Source organism: Electrophorus electricus, chromosome 2, assembly GCF_013358815.1.
Source record: "Electrophorus electricus isolate fEleEle1 chromosome 2, fEleEle1.pri, whole genome shotgun sequence".
Lineage (NCBI taxonomy): Eukaryota > Metazoa > Chordata > Actinopteri > Gymnotiformes > Gymnotidae > Electrophorus > Electrophorus electricus.
Window position 1 is genome coordinate 15,933,033 of NC_049536.1, and position 12,254 is coordinate 15,945,286.

The 12,254-nt window shown below is 41.3% G+C and overlaps 1 protein-coding gene across 1 annotated transcript in view; it reads left to right on the forward strand.

Annotated features, from left to right (window-relative positions):
- Positions 1 to 9,565: 9,565 nt before the first annotated feature.
- Positions 9,566 to 12,254, forward strand: part of pdzrn4 (PDZ domain containing ring finger 4) — a 30,599-nt gene continuing 27,910 nt past the window's right edge. The window contains exon 1 of the mRNA XM_027011085.2: positions 9,566 to 9,930. Within this exon, the coding sequence (XP_026866886.2) occupies positions 9,862 to 9,930 (69 nt within the window). The 5' untranslated portion in view covers positions 9,566 to 9,861. The remainder of the gene's footprint in view (positions 9,931 to 12,254) is intronic.

Here is a 12,254-nt window from a genome sequence, read left to right on the forward strand (position 1 = left end):
TGTGTGTGCATGTGTGTGTGTGTCTGTGTGTGTGTGTGTGTGTGTGTGTGAGGAGGTGGGTGTTCAATCAGGCATCTGGGGTCCCTGAAAGCAACAGCCTGTAAATCTGTAAATCAGCTTTTAATGAGGCGCATAGCTGATACTGTGGCTGGAGCAACTGTGCATTTGTTCTCCTAGGACTTAATCTGTCATGAAAGCCTGAGAGGAATGACTCCAGAGCTCAGTCGTGCAGACATGCTCTGCTTGGATTTTAGCATACAGGTGATATGAAACCCCGATAACTGGGACATTCAGTTGGATATGTCAGGTTGGGTAAAACTAAAATTGCTTTGGCCAAATTTGCCTGGGAATGAAAACCAAAAGTAATATTTCACTTCTGTTTTGTATGATGTGAAATTTATGGTTTATTAAATTTTTCTTGCTTATCAGGAAGAGTAGCTCAACACACTACTAGTATAAAGTGTCCATGGTAGTCTGATTTTATACAAACACACACACACACACACACACACACACACACACACACACACACACACACACACACACACACACACACACACACACACACACACACACTACAATCTTTGTCCATGAGTGTCTCATATTTGTATTTGCAGCCCAGTTTTCATCAGATTGACTCCAGCAGATGCCAGGAACAATATCCAAGATCTCCGTCCAGAAGAGTGCTGTCCTGGGAACAACTAACGTTCTATAACATTCTATACATTCTAAGCTCCCAGGCCTCTGGTAACGATGCATTGTGAAGACCCAGTCAACCAGAGGCAATCTAATCTCTGATTTATCACTCCTTCTCCAAGGAGTGAATACCCAGTAAAACACACGAATGCTGAATTAATTCTAAAACCGCTCATTTTTGGCTTTGCTGTGCATGGACCGTGGTTGATTATTTGAGGCGCAGATTGATATGGCCATATTGCTGCATTTTCTTTCTCAGAACTAGTCACGTTCAAATGCGTAGCTCTGTTTGGGTTCTCAGAGCCATCACCCATCAGGCTCGTCATGAGTTGGCCATTTAAAATGGGAAGAAAGGTTCAGGTGGCTGGTGTGGATGGGGGCCACATGTGCAAGTCATGTAGCAGTATAGTGGGTCCCTAGAACACCCTTGAGGGAGTCTGTGATTAGAACATCACTTATGGCAAAACCATGGCCTGTGGACTTTACTTTTAAAGGGATGAATTTCCTGATATTAGGGGCATTAAATCCAAGACTGGGCTCTTAAAAAGGAAAGAGTGACTGAGAGCAGGTGTTATAATGACTTCATTAATGCTGGATGGCTCTAACTTGGTAGATGGGCTTTTATTCCTCTCTGCCTAGCTCACTGACTGCTGACCTCTGGTCAGTGTTCACACATTATCAATGTCTCTCTCCCTCTCCGCAGTCCTTTCTCTGTCTCTATCCTCTGCCTACTCTCAGTTTAATACAATTCAATGTATATTTAATGGCATAAAGGTAATAAAGTTAATAAAAACAAAAATGAATAAATAGACAAATAAGAAATAATAAATTCTAATAAACTATAAAACAAGATCAGAAATGAAAATAATAAATATATACATTATACATTATATTATACATTTCTTTATATATATATATATATATATATATATATATATATATATATATATATAAATAAATGTATAACACACAATTTATATATATATATATATATATATATATATATATATATATATATATATATATATATATAAAGAAATGTATAATATAATGTATATATTTATTATTTTCATTTCTGATCTTGTTTTATAGTTTATTAGAATTTATTATTTAGATTTATATATTAAATATATCTTTTCTATCGCTCCTCCCGCTACTATTTTTCTCCTCTCTCCCTGGGCTTCTATACTGGAGTATGGGTAAAGTAAAAGAATAGTGTGTGTAAGTACTGATTAGCCTTGATCCGCCTTGAAGAGGAAGAGGGCTGCCAGTTTGATGTGTCAAACCAACTTTACCGGCATTAGTGAAAGGACAGGGGTCTCACTTCAGAGCTGCCGGGTCTAAAAGCCTCAAATGCCTCTCTTCCCTTTTAAACGCTTGTGAGTGGGTGCACTTGAGGTGCAGTTCACAATACTCTGTGCCATCATATCTCTCATATAATAGGCTTGGGCTTGTTCCCCTGCATTTTGCCCTAATATTCTGCAAATGCTAGTTTTTTAAATTTTTTTTAAAGGAACTCTACAGGACAGACTTACTGACCCTCCACACGTCCACACTCTCCACTGCTGGTTGCATTGCAGTGTCATGGGGAGTGTTTTTGCAATGCAGGGTGCAGTGAGGGGGGCTGTAAATCCATGGGTGTGTGGGCAGATGGAGGTCTGGATCAACTGGAGGAGAGTTAAGCACTGACATTATCAACACAGCCTGGGGGATTTTCACAAGGCCTTGCGGCTTCACAATGTAACGACCTCCTAAGGGTTATGTTAGAGAGGGTGTGTGTGTGTGTGTGTGTGTGTGTGTGTATGTGTGTGTGTGAGTATGAAAGTGTGTGAGTGAGTAGAATTTGATTCCATGAGAATTGTGAAGGATATGCCAGTTTGTATCAGCGTCTGTATCTTACTCAGAACCATCTAGGCAAGAATGCAAATAGAAGACAATTAGCAGCCCTGCTGAAGCTGCAAACGGAACTGTCATTTTAGAGCTTGTCTTTACAGTCCAGCCCACTGTCTGGTTCTTATCCATCACGGCTGTGTAGGGTGAGTCTGTAGCTGATACCACAAAGCTCCATCAATTATCCACCCGTGGTGCATTCAGCTGTGTGTATAACAGCATGGCCATGAAAATGCACGTCCTCGGTCTTGCATAGCTGGTGGGTGCATTTAAATAAATACATTTTGGCATTGTGTGCATACAGGTACAAGCAGAGTGCTGTCGCATGCATGGATGCCCAGTGAGTACAGCAGCAGCACTCCAGTGTCTATTTTTGAAATGAATCTCACCTTACTACCTCTTTGTCACGAACTCTGTTACATGCTGAGGTTGCTATGACAACCATAACAAGGCTAGGAAACCTGTTTTGGGGGAAGGTGAAAGAAGAAGATGAAGAAGAAGAAGAAGAAGAAGAAGAAGAAGAAGAAGAAGAAGAAGAAGAAGAAGAAGAAGAAGAAGAAGAAGATTATCTACATCTCCATCAATTGGATTGCCATGCATGCATCCCGTTCAGCCCAACTAGAAAATCAATGTTCATCGTCAACTAGATGGTTTGTGGCGACAGACAATTGATTCGCTAGGGTTTCCTACATCACTGCTTTTGCTTGCTTTAGACAGCCGAGAAGCACTTTGGTGCTGTTCTGCTTGAGGACTCTCTAAATGGTGATAAAGCTGTTTGTTTTCATGGTGTTGTCATTGGCCTCTTTGCTGAAATGCTCAAGTTCAATTCCCACCTTACAACACAGAGCTATATAACAGAGCACACTTGAGAAAATACAGTGATACAGTGAACTGTGAAGATACAGACAATTACAAATTCCTGAGGATATTGTGGTATAGTTATATTAATTTTAAAATAGGAAAGAAAAAAAAGGAAATGGTTATAAACATTTTGTCTATTTCAGAGCGCATTGCAATAGTCTATTCTTCTCTCTTTCAGAGAGCAATATACTGCAGTAGATTTTTTGATATTTTAAGAAATAACAAGCTGCACTTTCATATGATACTATAAAAGTTAAATTTGGTATTTATTAAATGATCAAAATGCATTGTATTATATTGTTCCCTGAAAAAGCTTCTTGTATCCCAAGGAACCAAGTATTGCACTTATTGGCGTTAATCCTGGCAGCAAAATCACCCTGCGAAAGCAGAGCCAACTCATACAGAGTTATCAGGAAAGCAGACATGCCATGAAAAAGACATGCCTTCCCTTGGGCTTCTTCTTTTCATCCTGGAATAATCTTTTAACATGATAGAGAGAGAGGGAGACAGAGAGAGAGATAGAAAGAAGAAGACACTTTTTTAAAGGAAACGGCACTTCTTCAAAGTTATTTGAGAATTTCAAACTTGCAAATGGTCACATGGTTTTAGCATACTGCCTACAGTCCTTCATGTAAGAAGAAATCTAATTTGTGTTTACCGAGCTTCCCGGGAGCTCCAAAGCCTCCTTTTAATGGTGAGATATAAGGGGCTCCATAATGACTGTAAAATTGTACCACATATGTGTCAGAATACATGGCTGCAGCTTTTAAATTGCATGCCCCATGGGGCATGGGCCAATCTTGACCCAGTAAAAGTTTTATAGAGCTATTACTGCAACCTGGGGACTGTCCGTGCTATGGGATAGGGTGTGTGTGTGTGGGGTGGGGGGCGGGTGGTTTATGCCCTCAGTGTAAATTTGTCTTACACATATGCTTTCCTATGCCCCAAAGGGCCAGATTCTTTGCTACACTCTTGCTTGTTATTGAAAATATTGACTGGCCTCCTGGTGGGAGACACAGGGACATACAGAAACTGCAATCAATGCAGCGAGTGTTACTATTTACCCTTGTCCCACAGCTGCAACCTTAATGTCCACCACGCCGGGACGTCTCCTCCCCACACTGCTGCAGCCTGTTTTTTTTTTGTTTGTTTTTTTTGCGGGGGGGGGGGGGGGGGGGGTACTGCTGATATTTAGCAGTTGCACTTCCTGATCAAGACTCCTCTATTGGAAGGGAAAGATTTGAAAGAGCATAGTCTCCAAGAAGTGGATATTATCCAGAAGGGGATTTATGTATGTTATGAATGGAGGATGTGGAAGGCTTGGGGGTTATGGGAGTGGCCAACAGCCACAGATCAGGCTGGAGCCAGACAGGGGAAAACACCTAAACCAATCCAAGAGAGGAGGCCGATGGAGTGTATCAAATCTGCCCTTTCAGTGCCTAATGCCTTGCTCTGTGGGCTAAGATTAGAGGTTTAAATGCAAAATGCTTCCCAGCCTTAAACCGGACAGATCCAGAGATAAAGGCAACATGCATGTGTGGCAAGTGAAAGAGAGACCTACTTCCGGTTTCTTTATGATGTGTGTGTGTGCAAGTGTGTGTGTTTGTTGGTGTGTATGTGTGTATTTGTCCTTTCATGTGCAGCGATCACTTGGCCAATCCTTAGTGTTATAATCTAGTTAAACACCTGCACAATAGGGTAACAGCTGGTGTGGCCTTCATCTGCACTTGTTTACACACACACACACACACACACACACACACACACACACACACACACACACACACACACACACACTAACTCTTAGTGCAAAAGAGCAAGAAAGAATAACAAAGGCAGCATAGGGAGTGAACTGAGATCCCTTTTTGAATATACAGTCAACACAACAGCTGGCTAAGTGCAACCTAACACCCACTGGACTCTCCAGGGTGGGGGGGAGAGAGAGAGAGAGAGAGAGAGAGAGAGAGAGAGAGAGAGAGAGAGAGAGAATGGGTGGCATTAGTTTACTGTACCCCTGCTGTGCAAATGTAACCATAGCCAACTCTGCCATGGAGAGCAGTTGGTAGCCGCTGGGTTTGGCTCCTAATGGCAGGCGCCTCAGATTTGGCACAGATGCTCAGGGTGCTTTAAAAAGGCCCTCTAGAGCTGTTTCCATCCCCACAGCCAGAGAGAGTGACTTTACTACCAGGGTGGGGTGAGGGGAACCCCATAATCAAGTTTATGGGAGCTGCTCTATTGGGTTAACGTGTCGGAGAGGAGCCTGGCTGTGCCGCTTTAGCTTGTATGAGCGTGTATGAGTTGCAGTGGGGGCTGGCCATTGAAAGGCCGTCATTTCTGTTACAGTGACGAGGTGAGCCCCAGCTGTGAGGCAGATGAGCCCTTTTCTCTGTCTGATTGAGCTGATGTGAAATGAGCCTTGGACAGCAAGCTGAGTTCTGACACGGATGCATCTGAAGGGAAGATATTTTATTGAGGGTGTGCTACACAACACACTGAATCATTTACACAACAAAATCTTCAGTGCTTTATTCTTTTACGCTGTGCCAAGCCACAGTTAAATGAACGGCATGATTGTTAAAGTGTGTATCGAAGGAAGAGGGCGACTGGCTCTGAACCCTGGCCTTGCCGGTGACAAATTTGTACTCAAACAATCATACTCGAGAGCCAGCTCTCTGCCACGGTTGCCAGAACACACATTTTACTCTCTCGAGTTACTGTCTCAATCTAACTACCATCTCCTTCAGGTGGTGACGGAACTCTATCACAAGGTGTTAATTTAGTACTGGGGGGCCTGCTTCATGTCTAATTATTACTAAGTTCAAACCCTTCCAAACTCATTTGGTCTGACATGCTAACAGAGGTCCCAGAGCTCAGAGGGATGGCACTTGAGGCTGATGGGACAGTATGGATGTTTAACGCTAGAAAATGTTTTATGTCATTTTATGTCGTCTTAATCTCATTGAGTGTATTCCCATGTTTGTGTCTTATAATGTGCTGGCATTGTTTTTTCTCATGTTTGAATCTTGCCTTTGTTCTTTGCCTCATTTTAATGAATGATAAGGTTAAATGATTAAATTATTTCCTTTTCATTTAAAAACTTGCTACAGTAGCTTCCAGCTGCTCATATCTTCATTTAAAATGTGCATTTAATAACCATGCTACTAAATTCAAAAATTAAGAAGTATGGATATGGAAAGTAAAATATCAAAAATCTATATAAAAAATAAAAACTCTATGTACAAAAATTCTGATTCTTTCTTTTAACATAAACCAATATTCAATTAGGCTTTATAAGATAATATGCCATATATTATCATATAATAGCTTTTGTAGAGATTTTAGCTAGGACATGGATTATTTATTTATTTATTTATTGCTATCTCTAGCTACTTTTGTTAAAAATGTCATTTTAGTATTAATATTAATATTAGCATTATGCATTAGTAATATCATAACTTGACACTTTTCTTGTTATAATGTCTGGTGTTGTGATAATACATTTATAGATTTACAATGTTCTTATTGTGGATACAGCTAAAGTAATAACCAGGCAGCTGTTTCAATACATACACTATCCATACTTCAACTAATTCATGGTGTGGTGCTTGTTTGCGTGATTACAAAACATTTTTGTTAACTGATTCTGTTGATTTAACTGTCAGATTTGACACATTTGCTTTCCATTGCCAAGTGTTCAGACAGTGTTTGTAAGGAAGCTAAGCATTACTCCTTGGAAATGAGGTTTGAGAGCTGACATTGGAAGAGTTATATTGAGGGATTTGGAGCTGCGCTGTGATACATAACCTCAACTCCGGGTATGATTCTAGGAAGTCTAGCTCAGATATTCATTAAGTCTCATTCATGTCAGGTGGCTTGCTGAGGACAAGAAAGACTGGCAAGTTGCTGTTGTGGTGTTTATAGCACCAGTTACAGAGAAGCTTTGATCATTTGTAACTATACACCTGGCATTCCGCCACAATGATGTCACTGGGATCTGAATTTTAAATGAATGCTTTTCCAGCCCTTGTGAAAATGAACCTTGGTACATATATTTTACATATACAGACAGTTCCAATGAGGTCATGCACTCGATTTTTCCCTCGCAATCTGCAGATTTAATTTTTACTTGATTTCTGACCTGAGCCTGTATGACTGTGGTGTATTGAATATTTTACTGTTTCAGGATCTCCTCAAGGTTGCAGACATGAGGTCACCCTATTGTAGAAGCTCAAAGCACTGGTGATGTCACCTTTAAAGGGTTACTGGGATGACATCTGCTCGTGTCATCCTAAAGAACACCTTCTCAGATGACCTTTTCATGCCTTTGTGAAAATAAAACTCAATGAAGCAGAATGCTTCTGATTCTGCCTTTTTAGGAAGTGTTAAATAATTTTATGATTTATAATTTTTACTGGTCCAAAGTCTCCCACTGGTGTTTATGGGGGTTAAGATCTGGTACATGTGAAGGCCACAGCTTATGATCTACACCATTTTAATTCTCATAAAACCATTCAGTGATTCCACATGTCCACTTTCTATCAGGAGATAAATTATTTCTTATAGGATAAAGGAGATAATCAGTATAACGCTGTATAGATCTGAAGTGAGCCTTCCCTCTACCGTTACAAGTGGACCCAAACCTTGCCAGAAAAATGCTCTCAACAGTATTACAGAGCCACTGAACCCTTTCACTGCAGGCATTAAGCATTTAGACCTGCATGATTCTCATGGTGTACACCATACATGTATCTGCTCACTTGTTAAGAATGTGGTGAATGATGACTTCTCTGACCATGTCACTTTTTTCCATACTAAACCAGTGCCTAGGCATTTTGCAAGGAACCCTCTTTCAAAGTCAGATATATCTTTAATTTTTGCAGTCTTGATCTAAATTGCAAGCTAGGCCTACCCAGCAATTTTTTTTACAGGCCATTATATTAATGATCGTGTCATGAAGTGAAGTGTGTGTCTGTGTGTGCTTTAGTGCTATATGTTGTGTGGTGGTGGTGTGTGTATGCAGGTGTCTATGCACAAGTATGTATGCTTTGTGTGTGTGTGTGTGTGTGTGTGTGTGTGTGTTAGGCAGGACGGGTGTGAATCACAGGGAGGCTCCTGATGTGGGCATCAGTGCTCACCCTGCACCCTGCTGAGTGAAATTAAAGCTCAGCAAATCGGATTACTGCCTCCCAGGAGGCCTAGTCCGTAGCTAGCAGACAACTTCCCTGCTCCTCTACAGTTAACTGCATGTCCCTCTCTCCCTCTCTGCAGCTAGCCAGGAAGTCAATTTGTTGACAATCAATTGTTGTCTTTATGTCTTCCTGTTTACTAGCAGGTGCTTAAAATATTTTTAGCATTTTTAGCAACAGCACTGACCATTCATGCCATACCATAATGATGATTTTTGTTTTAACAATATTTTACCCATATTTTATAATGCTTTGTTACTCCTTACTATGCAGTTTTTATTTTTGTTCAAATATCCAAATGTATTGAACTATAGCTAGTAACTGATTGTGTTAACTGCCAATATTTATGTAATCATAAAGGAAGGAAATAACCTTCACACACAAAATATATTAAGACATTAATAAACACACAAATAAAGAAAAGATAAAAACAAGAAAAGGTGAAGAGTAGCACACTTTACTGAATATAACAATGAATATTCAGTTCCTTTTTATTTTTTATCTAGCAGTAAATTCATTAAAAAAGCATATCCTACTATGTTTTAAGAAGCCATGAACACATTGCATTGATGTAACTTTGTAAATTCAGTTGACTACATAGAGCTATATAACCAGTTAACACACACACACACACACACACACACACACACACACACACACACACACACACACACACACAGTCTTCTACCACCTCTTTTATGATTAACCAATGGAGCTGATTTTTATTCATGAGTTGAAGTAAGTGTAGTCTTGTGCACGTGTCCTGCCCCCCCTCTCTCACACACACACATGCACACACACACACACACACACACAGGAGGGAGGGAGGGAGAGAGAGAGAGATAGCGAGAGAGAAGGGGGGTGTGTCTATGTCAGATCTACTACAGCATGCGCGTGTGTGCGATGTGCTGCAGTAGTATGCATGCGAACGACAGAAGACAAGAGAGAAGCAGAGGCTGAATCGGTCAACGAAACACGCTGAACTGCTGTCACGCCCGCTCAAACACGCACCAGCGCGCACACTTTTTGAAAGCCAGTGAAAAAAAATACCTTGAGATTTTGGTCCGGTTTGTTTTTATTTCACATGTGAGCGGACGAGCGGGAGGAGCGATCCCCCGATGAGAGACGCTGCTCAGAAGTTGTGGGAGCTCCCTGGTGTGCGTGCGTGTGCGTGGAGCGCTAGCGGACGCCCGTGGGGTAGTCCCACCGCCTCTCCCTCTCGGACAGGATGGGCTGCAACCTGTGCACGCTACAAAAGAGAGAGGAGCACTACAAACTGCTGTACGAGATCGCCCAGGTAAGACGCCCTGTTAAGACGCGCCCGTTTGTGTCCGTGTTTTCGAATGCTTGTCATGCCTGTCTGAGGTATGATCAAACTGGTGTCGGCTGGAGTTGGACCTAGGGTTGTAAACGCAGCTGTAACGAACAGCAGTCTCTCGCTCTATTATTACCTGTTTGTTTGTTTTTTGTTTGTTTGTTTTTTTGCGGACCTTGAACAAGCATATCCTTTAGTAAGTTGGCAACAACAACAACCATTTTCATTTGTATCGACACCAGAGTTGCAGTTACTGTTGTAGCATGTGTATGATGACATCGGATGATATCTAAACCTAACTTGTTGCCACTGGACAGCACGGCGACGACACACGCTGTAGCCTGAGCTTTGCCGCGTGAGGTTTCATTCATGTTGGAGCTGTGCATCACTGGATGTTTCAGATCCGAACAGCCTCAGTTACAAACCCTGGAGTTGTTTGTTGCGTTTGATGTATATTTTTTCTCAGGCATGAAAGATGTGAAAGCAGCTCGGTTGTTTTGGCTGTAGCCGTTAAGATTGGGGTTTGGGGTGAGGGGTGGAGGGGCAGGTCTGGGACCAGCACATATATCCCTTGTCTCCTCTCCTCCTGGAGGGCCGATTTTGAGTCCCGCCACCCTCATGGGAGGGACGCCCTGTCTCTTTTGAGCACTGCACGTGCTAATGAATATTTTCACGCAGCTCTGTTCGTGGCCTTATTCGGCCTTTCAACAAAGCACTTTTACGCTTTAATTAAATAGAAACCGATCCCTTTTGTGTTCATGGACGCCTATTAGGATTATCCCTGTTGGTTGTTGGTCAGCGGTGACAGTAAGTTCTCTCTTTTGTGTTTACGTATAAATTTTGAACTGCAACAACTCTAAAACGGAGGAACATGGTTCAGAAATTATTAGGACTGGCCCCTGTCAGATTCTCAGTTGTCCACGGCTGCCTGGCATAGAGAACCATACGTATGTGGGGCTATTACTTCTTTTGTGGCTGGTCATTGAGGAGAGAAGTGCAATAAAAAGGGGACTGGCAACCAGCTTTATCCCTCACTAAGTGCTCTTCTTAGACAACAAAGGGGTTCATCCTCTCCTATTTCTGTCCTTTTGTGCATGTCGGCTCCTGATGTACCTTTTCGGGTAATTTGTGTTATACGCGCATACTCTGCGTGTGTGTTCCTGTTGTGCTTTTGCTTATATTTCCCAAATGACACAAGACCATTATGTATCTATCACGTGATACTACTTCTGATCACACAAGGAGTGTTCAGTCAGTATAGGGCCTACATCTGGAGAGAAGCCCTGCAAAAGGCAGAGAGAAAAAACATAAGGGAGGAGTTTCTGGAACCACAGGAGCCTGGAGGGGGGTTTCTGCTCCAGCTCTTCGGTAGAGCAAATTTCCTTGGCAGTGCCATTGAAAGTGTGTCAGAGAGGCTGTGTCTAATCTCTGACTCTCCCACTATGCCTATATCTTGTTGTACAGTTCTCAGTTCTTGTTCTTGTTCTTCTCAGTTCTTGATCATATCTGATTACAGCTGCTAAGGCACTGTCAGAATGAAAGTTAATAAGAGCAATAAGAGCCTATTTTAAGATACAACAGTATTATATTAAATCCTAATACTGGAATTGTGCAGGAAAATTAAATAATAAAAATTATTAAGGAATAAATTTTAATTTAATTTATTTAAAATAAATAAATAGGAGTCAACCAGTATAAGAACTGTGACACTCACTTGTAATACTCCTCCTTATGCTGGAAGTGTCCACATGTGTGACTTCCTCGTATGTCTATGTGTTTGAGTATAAGTAATAGTTTGAGTCATTCTCTGTCTGTCTTTCTTTCTTTCTCTCTCTCTCTCTCTCTCTCTCTCTCTCTCTCTCTCTCTCTCTCTCTCTCTCACACACACACACACACACACACACACACATGTGCATGTCTGATAGTAGTTAGATCTTCTAGTCCTGGGGGCCTGAGAGATTTATGATTAATGAATGTAGTGTGAATGTTCTCTCTTTCATGTGCTTGCCACAGACACCTATTGCCTCTTCCTCTCTTTTTGTTACACTCTCCACAAGGTTCCCGTTTATTTTGCATGTTTCTCCAGCTCTGCCTCTCATGTGCTCTGTTCTATTTTCACTGACAAGAGCATGCTGTTATTTGTGACAGAGTTCATTTTGTGCTGCAGTTATTCAACATTCCAGATTTTTGTTGTCATATGCACAAAATACATCTGCTTTAAGATCATTTGACTGAGGTATGGGTTATAAAGATATTAGTGTATTTCTACTGTCTGGTCACAAGTTTAATATCTCAGCCATGATGAA